Raw genomic sequence first — 10,541 nt, forward strand, 5'->3', positions numbered from 1 at the left:
CCGATGGAACTCACGATCAGACAGCGAGGGAAACACCAGGTAACAGCAACTTGCTGGGAGAAGTCTAAGGGGAAGGGGAAAACAGGGGATTCAGGAGGACAAGATGGCACCAGGGTGCAAACAGAAGGCAATAAGGCGGAGCCACAGGGCAAAGGGGAGACACAAGGCAAGGGGGAACAAACCAAGGCCCAGGGGACGATAGCACAGGAGGGGGCTGGTACTCCCCGAGGAAAAGCGGGGAGGTAGGGTGGAGGGGACATGGGGAGGAAGAGAGTTGCGAGGGTAAAGGCGGAGGGCACAGCAGAGGCACCGGGAGCGGGAAAACGGCCCGAGACCCAAGGGAAGGCGGCCCAGGTAAAGGCAGAAGTGGAGGACAAACACCGGGACCTACAGTGCTTATACGCAAATGCAAGAAGCCTCATGGCTAAGATGGATGAACTGGAAGTCATGGCCAAGGGGGAGGACCTGGATATAATAGGAATTACAGAAACCTGGTGGACAGAGGAAAATCAATGGGATGTGGCACTGCCAGGGTACAAGCTCTACAGGAGGGACAGGACCCACAAGAAGGGGGGAGGCATAGCGTTGTATATAAAGGACTATATCTACTCGATTGGGATCGATACGGCAACAAAGGCAGAGGAGCTAGAATCGCTATGGGTCAAATTGCCGGGAAAGAAGAGTGCAGACATAAAGCTGGGGCTGTATTATCGCCCGCCTGGTGCGTCAGAAACAATAGGACAAGACTTGGAAGCAGAACTGAGACAGGAATGCAGGACTGGAAGTGTAACAGTGATGGGGGACTTCAACTACCCGGGGATAGACTGGAGTACGGGACACTCCAACTCCACGAGGGAAGCAGGATTCGTAGAAGCTGTGAGGGACTGCTTCATGGAGCAACTAGTCAAGGAACCGACGCGAGGGGATGCTACTCTTGACCTCATCCTTAACGGATTAGGGGGGCCTGCAAGAGGGGTAGAAGTGGGAGGAACACTAGGCAACAGTGATCACAACGTGATCAGATTCACATTAGAAAGGGGGTCACCCATAGTGGGGAGGACCGCAACGACTGCGCTCAACTTCAGGAAAGGGAACTATGTTGCTATGAGGAAAATGGTGGGGAGGAAGCTCAGGAACGGCTTTAGGATGGAGACTGTAGGGAGCGCCTGGACCCTTCTCAGGGACACACTGCAGGAAGCGCAAAAACTGTACATCCCCAGTTTCAGGAAAGGCCGCAAGAACAAGCGGTCAAAAGTCCCGGTTTGGATGACACATGAAGTAAAGAAGGTAATCAGTGACAAGAAAGTGTCCTTCCGGAAATGGAAAAGGGATCCAACGGAGGAAAATCACCAGGAGCACAGGAAATGCCAAAAGGAATGCCACCGAGAGATTAGAAAAGCAAAAGGGAAATACGAGGAGGGGCTGGCCAGGGAGGCAAAAAACTTCAAGGCATTCTTCAGTTACGTAAAGGGGAAGCAACCAGTGAGAGAGGAGGTGGGGCCATTGGACGATGGGGATAGGAAGGGAGTGATTAAGGATAATAAAGAGGTAGCTGAGAGGTTGAACACGTTCTTCTCGTCGGTCTTCACGAGCGAGGACACGTCCAATATACCGGACTCAGAGGAGCTCATGAGTGGGGAGCAGGCCAAAAGATTGGGGCATATAGAGGTAAGTCGGGAGGATGTCCTCAAGCAGATTGACAGACTGAAAAGCGGCAAATCACCGGGACCGGACGGGATCCACCCAAGGGTTCTAAAGGAACTAAGTCAGGAAATAGCGGGCGCAATCCAGCATGTTTGCAACCTATCCTTGAAAACTGGAGAGGTACCAGAGGACTGGAAACTGGCGAATGTCACACCTATCTTTAAGAAGGGATCGAGAGGTGACCCCGGGAACTACAGGCTGGTGAGCCTGACTTCAGTTATAGGGAAGATGGTGGAAGCAATGATCAAGGACAGCATTTGCGAGCACATCGAGAAAAATGGCCTACTGCGGACAAGCCAGCACGGATTCTGTAAGGGAAGGTCGTGCCTGACAAACCTTCTGTACTTCTTTGAGGGAATAAGCAGTCAGGTGGACAAAGGGGAACCCATGGACATCATTTACCTCGATTTTCAAAAGGCTTTTGACAAGGTGCCACATGAAAGGCTGCTTAAGAAGCTGTGGAACCACGGGGTGGGCGGAGACGTACACAGATGGATCAAGCACTGGCTGTCAGGTAGACTACAGAGGGTCGGAGTAAAGGGCCAATATTCTGACTGGCGGGGAGTCACGAGCGGTGTGCCGCAGGGATCGGTGCTGGGGCCGCTACTCTTCAACATATTTATCAATGACCTGGAAACGGAGGCAAAGTGTGAGGTTATAAAATTTGCAGACGATACCAAGCTCTGCGCCAGAGTTAGGACCAGGGAGGAGTGTGAGGAACTGCAAAGGGACCTCGATAAGCTGGAGGACTGGGCAAACAAATGGCAAATGCGCTTTAACGTAGATAAATGCAAGGTCATGCACATAGGGAAAAAGAACCCGTTGTTCGAGTATAAAATGGGGGGGAGATTGCTGGAAGACACCGGACTTGAGAGAGACTTGGGTGTGCTAGTGGATCCATCCATGAAACCATCCGCACAGTGTGCAGCAGCCTCGAAGAAAGCCAACAGGATGCTGGGCATCATCAAGAGGGGCATATCAACCAGGACGCGGGAAGTCATCATGCCGCTGTATCGAGCGATGGTGCGCCCACATCTGGAATACTGCGTTCAATATTGGTCGCCGCACCTCAAGAAGGACATGGCAGTTCTTGAGAGAGTCCAAAGGAGGGCAACGAAACTGGTAAGAGGGCTGGAAAACTGCCCATATGCTGAGAGGCTGGATAAACTGGGGCTCTTCTCTCTGGAAAAGAGGAGGCTCAGGGGGGATATGATAGAGACCTTCAAAATACTTAGGGGCATAGAGAGGGTGGACAGGGACAGGTTCTTCAGACTAAAAGGGACGACAGGTACAAGGGGGCACTCAGAGAAACTGAAGGGAGATAGGTTCAAATCAAATGCAAGGAAGTTTTTCTTCACCCAAAGGGTCGTGGACAAATGGAATGCGCTCCCGGAGGAAGTGATCCGGCAGAGTACAGTACAGGGATTCAAACAGGGATTGGACAGATTCCTGAGGGAAAAGGGGATCGTGGGGTTCTGAGGGAGGTGCTGGGGTGTTGCATAAGTATAGACAGCTCACCAGGTCGTGCAGGTGCAAGGCCGGAGGGTTAGAACATTGATGGGAAGATAGGACTTCGATGAGAAACTTAGGGGGCCCCTTCTGGTGATTAAGGCAGGTCATGACCTGTTGGGCCGCCGCGGGGGCGGACTGCTGGGCGGGATGGACCTCTGGTCTGACCCGGCAGAGGCACTGCTTATGTTCTTATGTTTAATAAATATTCCTACTTATTAATAACAGTTAATTCAAGTAACTCAGGTCATTCTTATTTGTCTGCTTTCAAAGTGGATATTTCTTCTTATATACTGTAGCATCTGCAATCCTGAAAGCTACTAAAACGTGTACAGTCAGGTACAATAGTTTGTTCTGCCCTTGGAGGGCTCGAGTTTGTAACGGAGGCAACAGAGGATTATGTGATTTGCCCAAGATCTTCACTATTTTAACACCACAGCTTTCCCCTGTGTTCTAGCACCATCGGCCCCAGGTTCCACCCTGGTTAAAACATAGCACATTCCACTGAACTAGGTTTCCCTGCATACTCACACCTCCCTCGCTGGCATTTCAGGGAAGCAGGAATTCTCATCTCACATATCTTACCTGCCCGGTACCAGCCAAAGTTCATAGTCTTCGTAGCTGGGCGTGAGGACACCCACAGGGCAAACAAACTGATCATCATGCTTGCAAAGTCCGTCAGTAAGTGAGCTGCGTCCGTCATGATAGCCAGACTGTGGGCCAGGTAGCCACCTAAAGAATTGGAGCAGAGAGACAAGCTGAGAGAACAGACGGCCTGGAGCGCCCTGTAAGGGCAATTCTGTCGAGTGGGTGCGTATATGTGAATGGAACACCAGCACTTCCACGGATTAAGTGCACACCTAAGCACGTACTGTCAGCAGAGTGACTAGCCTCTATTCCGCTGTGTCGCAAACTGTGTGCCGCAGTGCACGGCGAGAGGCACATCCTTTAAGCAGTCAGCCGCCACCAGCACCTCGTCTCCTCCCTGGCGTCTCTTGTTTTCCCCCATCCCCCCCCCTGGCAGCTCAGGGTCCCGTCTGGAGGGCCTCTGCGCATGCCGTCATGACATCACGCACGCATGACCTCATCACTTCGACATCCGCACACTTCCAGGTGCCCTCAAGTCGCAGCTGCCATTTTAGTGTGCCACGGCTCGCAAAGTTTGCGAGACACTGTTCTATTCTATAAGGCTGCATTGTAACTGGGAGAGTATATAATTGCAAAGGTGATGCATGGACAGAGCTGCCACTTTCATGCACAACTTATACAGAACTGTCTGCTATAATTGAAGGTATGCAAATGTTAAATGAACAAATGATGGGCTATGCTAGTATTCTATAATGACATCCGAGTGCCCGGATGCTGTTACAAAACAGGCTGTCTTCATGTGGCACCAGAGTGCCCAGTTAAGAGAATTTCACCCTCTACGCACATATGTAAGTCTGCTAGTAGATGAAATATAATGAATGTCCACAAGAGGGCAGTCTAGCACATAGAGAGCGGCCACGGGAGAGTAATATTGGTGAGATTCTCAGCTGCACCCTCTGGCTGGCCTCCAGTCTACTGCTGCCAAGGGATGGGAAGAGAGCAGCAGGTTCTCAAAACCTCCTGACTGGCATTCTCGGTGGCTGACGTCATGCATCACAAGGTCAGCAGCAGGGTTTGCTCATTGTGCCAGAGTGGAGAGGCAGTGGCGAGAGTGTCCCACTCTTGCATGGGAGACGGGGGTCCCGAAGCAAGAGACCGAGTCTGTTGAATGAGCCCGGTCGAGGTGTGGCCTAGGGGTTAGGACTGTGAATCTAGAACACCTGGGAACTGTTAAGACCCCCCCCTTGCAGCTCCTTATGAAGGGTGGTGAATTCATGGAACAGCCTTCCCAGTAGTGATGAAAACTGTTCCCGATTCAAGAAAGCTTGGGACCAGTAAATCATAGGATTTACAAGGGAATGAAAGGGAGCGTAGATGGTATGGACAGGCAGACTGGAGAGGATATATCTGCCTTCATTTTTCTCCCTGAAAACCTCTCTCTCTAACAGTCCCGCAAACTTTTCCGGCCGGCGGCACACTAAATGCAGTGCCACGGCCGGAAGGCACCTGGAAGTCGATGCGATGTCAAGTCAACGTCCGCGCAAGCGGAGGCCCATCTTGCCGCGACCCCACCGTTACAGGGATCTGGGAGGCGCAGGGAGAAGAGGAGAGACGCCGGCCAGGAGGAGAGTTGTCCACGCTGGCTGACTTCCTCCAGGACGTGCCTCTCGCCACGAGAGGCCCATCTTGCAGGCAGGGAGCCGGCGTGGCCGGCTCTCCTCCTCGCCAGCATATTGCGGCACACCAGAAATCTCAGGAGGCACCCTGGTGTGCCGTGGCACACAGTTTGCGATACTCTGCTCTAGAAGGACGCATTTGAAATTTAAGCGGAGTAGCCTCGTCGCATCTAAATATTATAATGCTTAAGCTCTAAACGTCTTCTGTTTACTAAGAAATTTTTCTCTTGTCGTGTCCCCGACCCAAAATTTTTTCCTTTATTGTTAACGTTTCCTAATACTATTGAAGAAATTCTTCCCTCCCTTCCTCTTGCTCCCGTTACGTTTGTTAGCCAAAGTTTGTCTTGTCTGTATGTCGTGATTGTTTTACATTCTCTATTATTGTGAACATCGCTTAGAAACGTTATAAGCGTTTTTATCAAATTTTAATTAAAACTTGAAACTTTATTTTTAAAAAAAATATATATATTTTTTAAGTATAATCCAGTTTCTATATTTCCGAGAGAGAATGAATTCATGTGCTCATCTTCTCCAAGGGGAAAACATGAGCTCGGAACTCAAGATGACCTATAATCCAACCAAGTGTGGGTAGCTAACGAGTTGTAGATGAGGCAGGCAAGTCTCAACCTAGTTTAACTTGGAGCAATCAATGTGACTTGCCCTGCCCTTAAAATTCTGTATTTGGAGATGGGAGGGGGGTCAAGGGGAGAGGGTAACATGCGGACATCATGGAGTGCCTTGTTGCTAACAACACAACATAGATCCACCCATCAGGCAAAGCAAAGTGCCCTCCTTCCAAACAAGCTAGCACAGGACCCATTCAGGTCAAAAGACATTTTCCAACCAGGGGTGACTCTAAATTCAGTCTCCGTGTATGAAATTTAACTGATCAAAACATTTAACACTAATCCGTAGGTATATATTTTTCTAAGCTCTATGTCAATTATCGGATTGGCAGAATGAAACAGCGCCAAACACACACCATACCCACTGCATGCCTCAGTTCCCTCATTTTCTTACCAATGATTTCGCCAGTCATAAAGACCAGGCAGACCACAGACGCTACATAGAGCCTGCGCCGAGCCCTGATTTTGTCTGGATCATAGCCATTCCCCGAGCTGCGGCTGGAATGGCAGTGCTGGTTCCCTTGGCGGCCAAACTCAATGGAATTCAGATCGGGCATGTTGTAGGTGAACACCTGGCCGTGAAAGTCCTTGCTGGGCAATCCTGCATACGAACTGCATCACACAGAAAGGTCTTAATTAATCCACAGTCCTCTGCAGTAGAGAGTTGCGCAGGGACAGAAATCCCACCCATCCCCACCAGGATCCTCTCCGTCCCCACCTGTCCCCGCCAGGATCCTCTCTGTCCCCACCCGTACCCGCAAGGAATTACCTCCATCCTCGCCCGTCCCCATAAAAAGCAGCAATTACTTCTGACAGGATCATCAGTTTCTTTTGTGTTTGCGCTGCTGTTTTTCTTGTGGAATCTCTTTGGTGGAACCCCCTCTTTTACTAAGGCTGACGTGTCCATTATATTATATGGACGAACCAAACCCTGCTTCCAAAGCCTTCCATCCCCGTGGGAGTCCCATTGGCTAGAGGGGGGTCCCCGTGGGAGTCCCGTGGGCCAGAGGGGGGTCCCCGTGGGAGTCCCGTGGATTAGGGGGGATTCCCGCGGGACCCCCGCAGGACCCGTGGGATTCCCGCGATCCCCGTTCCCATGTAGACCTCTACTCTGCAGCAGGAAAAACAGAAGCCTCAAAATGTAAATCTTGTTGCTTGGCTGAGAAGTTTTCTGGTTTGGTCTTATTCTTGGGGTTCTCTCTTTTTTTTTTTTAATTATTATAATCGATAAACTTTTTGTTCTTCTTTGAGGGGGGGAGGGGCGAGACTCTTATTCCCTACTTTCCTTGGAGCCAGCCAGAAATATTGCACACAACTGTGTTTGGGTGGGAAGGATTGTTCTGATGAGCAGCAATTTGTTTAAATCTGGTGTGGCGGAAATGCTTTGGATAAAAAAGCTTTAAAAAATAAAAAATAAACTAAAGGAAAAACAATTAAATAAATATCTGAAAGGAAATAAGAGATCAGATTAAAGGGGAGTTATTTCATCTACCAGGTGATGCTACTAAAATGTTACCTGTTTCTCTATGTCCTCCTACAAAGTTTATGCAGCTTACCTGTTTAACTATAAAGACCAAATAAAAAACTTTCCGGTTTCTCTACATACATGGCTTGATATCTGCACAGCTTCTGATATAGGGCTGCCAGATGTCCAGGAAAACTCGGATATGTCTGGTATCCAGAGCTGATACTATGATGTCATAATGCTTCATTCCACCAATAAGAGCCAACCTCAGTGATGTCACAATGGCTTCATTATCCTTTACTTGACTCACATAAGAATCAGTGTGTGAATGGGCTCAGCCACTGACACTCAAGCCATGCACTGAAGAATGCTGGTGTAGAAGGACTGAGGTCGAGATAGACACTAAAGATGTTTTCCTGTGGTTATCTGCCAACACAGGGATAAATTCTGTCCCTGTGTCATTTCTCTAAAGGAATTCAAAAACAAACTAGTGCACAAATTATCGTGTCAATTAACAAAACTTTAACTAGGCACCAAAATAATGGGCTTTAGGCAAGCCGTAACGCATGAATTCCTCAGAGTGCCACACGATTTTAACGTATGGTAACTGTCCTCATAGGAATCTTTATATTATGCGATTTTTTCATATTATATTTACTTTTTTCAAGTTATAAAGTGCTTGTGCTTAATATTGTAGTAGCAAATATATCTATTACTTAGCTTTTTCATAAACGAACTGGGTCTGGCTCAATCCCCACCGACGCGTTTCATTATTTCATCAGGGTCGGGGAAGGAGAACACAGAGCAGTATGTTATCTTAGCAAAATGCTAAATCCTTCCGGCTCGCAAACTAAGGATTTAGCATTTTGCTAAGATAACATACTGCTCTGTGTTCTCCTTCCCCGACCCTGATGAAATAATGAAACGCGTCGGTGGGGATTGAGCCAGACCCAGTTCGTTTATGAAAAAGCTAAGTAATAGATATATTTGCTACTACAATATTAAGCGCAAGCACTTTATAACTTGAAAAAAAGTAAATATAATAGGAAAAAATCGCATAATATAAAGATTCCTATGAGGACAGTTACCATACGTTAAAATCGTGTGGCACTCTGAGGAATTCATGCGTTACGGCTTGCCTATAGCCCATTAATTTGGTGGTTAGTTAAAGTAAAATTCTCTAAAGGAGACATGTTCATGTGGGGGGGTGGAGCTAGGGCCAGAACAGGGCGGAGTAGAAGGGGATGGGGCCAGGTGTCCTTTTTTTTTTAAGAGGAAATCTGCTAACCCTATTCTGATGACGATCAGCCCAGCAGCAGCTCCAATTTGTTTCCATTAATATCTATGGGAGTGGTTAAGTGGAGATGAATTTCATAAAAGCAATCGTTGGCTTAAAGAGTTGAGTAAATGAGGCTGATATTACCTTCATTGGACCAGTGATCTTCAAGAAACCCAAAACACACCCAAAATAGTTCTACCTAGCCTCCCTGAAAGCAATGCCTTGAGCTACTGCTGAAATGGTCCGAGTTAAATATATGATTTAAAAAAAACAGATAAAATGCCATCACAGCCAAAAGTTTTTTAAAATGATGCATTTTGGACATTTTTCCAAATTAGCTGCCCTTTGACCTAACTCTGGGAGTGCATAGTTAGAGAGGGGGTTCAGTTTGGAACCCCCCAAAGATAGTTGGGGATCCGAACCCACCAGAGCGTTAGCAGAGACTATAACCCCCCCCCCCCCCCCCCCCGTACTCACTGGCTTTTGGCCTCCAGGAGGCGCCGCTTCTCGTCCTCTCCCTCCATCCCTGGCCCGGGATCACAGCCCTGTCCTATCCGGTGTCTCTTAAGCCCTCAGCCGCCCCGCGTGTAACGCTTTTTATCTCTCTCCCGGGGTCCGTGTGTAGCGCTGCCCGAGTCGTGTGCAAACTTCCAAAGCCAGGGCAGCAAACCGGCTGCAAATTCTGCTCTTCTCCCCACCTGGCCTCCCTCCTCCCTCCAGCAGCCGGACCACGCTTCCACCCCCCTCCGCCAGGATCCTGCCCCCTCCCTCTCCCCCAGTGCTAGAAATCCTGGACTGTCCGCAACTGAAAGAAACCACTCCAGGTCCCATGAAGCCACACCCTCTCTTCCCCATACTGCTGGAGGGGGGAGGGCGACTTTACCATCCCCCCCCTCAGCCGTCCCGTGGAGGGTCACAGCAATTGTCTGGGCGGGTGGTACTGAGAAGGATCTTCAAATTGTGGGGGTTGGGGGTCCCGAAATTTGTGAGGGGAGGGGGTGGTATTTTTCCTTGGAAGTGGCCCAGTTTGCTCCAGATCAAAAGCGTGATGGTTAATTCATATCCAGAGAAATAACTGCCTGAACAGATTTGCTGGATATTCCCTGTAAATATCCCATAACATATGGCATCATATTTGTAAAAGCTGATGTCAAGTTCCTTATTAATTTATTATGGCAAACTGTCAGGGCAAGTTATTGGAACATCTCATGCCATCCACAATTACTAATTATTTCCAAATCTGAGCTTAAGGCAGACACAAGTTATTTCCTTGTTCATGTGGGCTTACAATCTTATTCAGAATGTTTTAACTGAGTAACAGGCAGGGCAGAATTACTTTGTCGAGGGCCCCTAGGCACACAAATACACTGGGCCCCCTGCCCCGCCCCACCCCACCAGGTGCCCAGGCGGAAACAGGAAGCTGCATGAGAGGGAAGCTTTGGGCAAACAGCACCGCTTGCACAATTATAGTTCCCGTTGCCTTTCTTACCCGCGTTGCTTGCTTGTTTTACTTTCTGTTGATGGGGGGGCCCGCGTTGCCGATCGGGGGTGGCCCGCATTGGCGATCGATGCTGGAGGGGCTCATCGCCATTTGGAAAAAACAATGTTGATGCCCTCCTTCATCATGCCCCCCTGACCATTTCGGGCCCTGGGCACGTGCCTACTTCGCTTATTGGTTAATCCTGCCCTGGTAA

The 10,541-nt window shown here is 49.0% G+C and overlaps 1 protein-coding gene across 1 annotated transcript in view; it reads right to left on the minus strand.

Moving 5' to 3' along the window:
* SLC30A2 (solute carrier family 30 member 2) overlaps positions 1-9,580 on the minus strand; it is a 39,328-nt gene extending 29,748 nt beyond the window's left edge. Inside the window, exons 1-3 of the mRNA XM_033953900.1 lie at positions 9,325-9,580; positions 6,498-6,715; positions 3,799-3,945 (exon numbers count right to left, since the gene is read on the minus strand). Coding sequence (XP_033809791.1) covers positions 3,799-3,945; positions 6,498-6,715; positions 9,325-9,371 — 412 coding nt within the window. The 5' untranslated portion in view covers positions 9,372-9,580. The remainder of the gene's footprint in view (positions 1-3,798; positions 3,946-6,497; positions 6,716-9,324) is intronic.
* Positions 9,581-10,541: the final 961 nt, after the last annotated feature.

The sequence above is a fragment of the Geotrypetes seraphini genome, chromosome 8 (assembly GCF_902459505.1).
Source record: "Geotrypetes seraphini chromosome 8, aGeoSer1.1, whole genome shotgun sequence".
Lineage (NCBI taxonomy): Eukaryota > Metazoa > Chordata > Amphibia > Gymnophiona > Dermophiidae > Geotrypetes > Geotrypetes seraphini.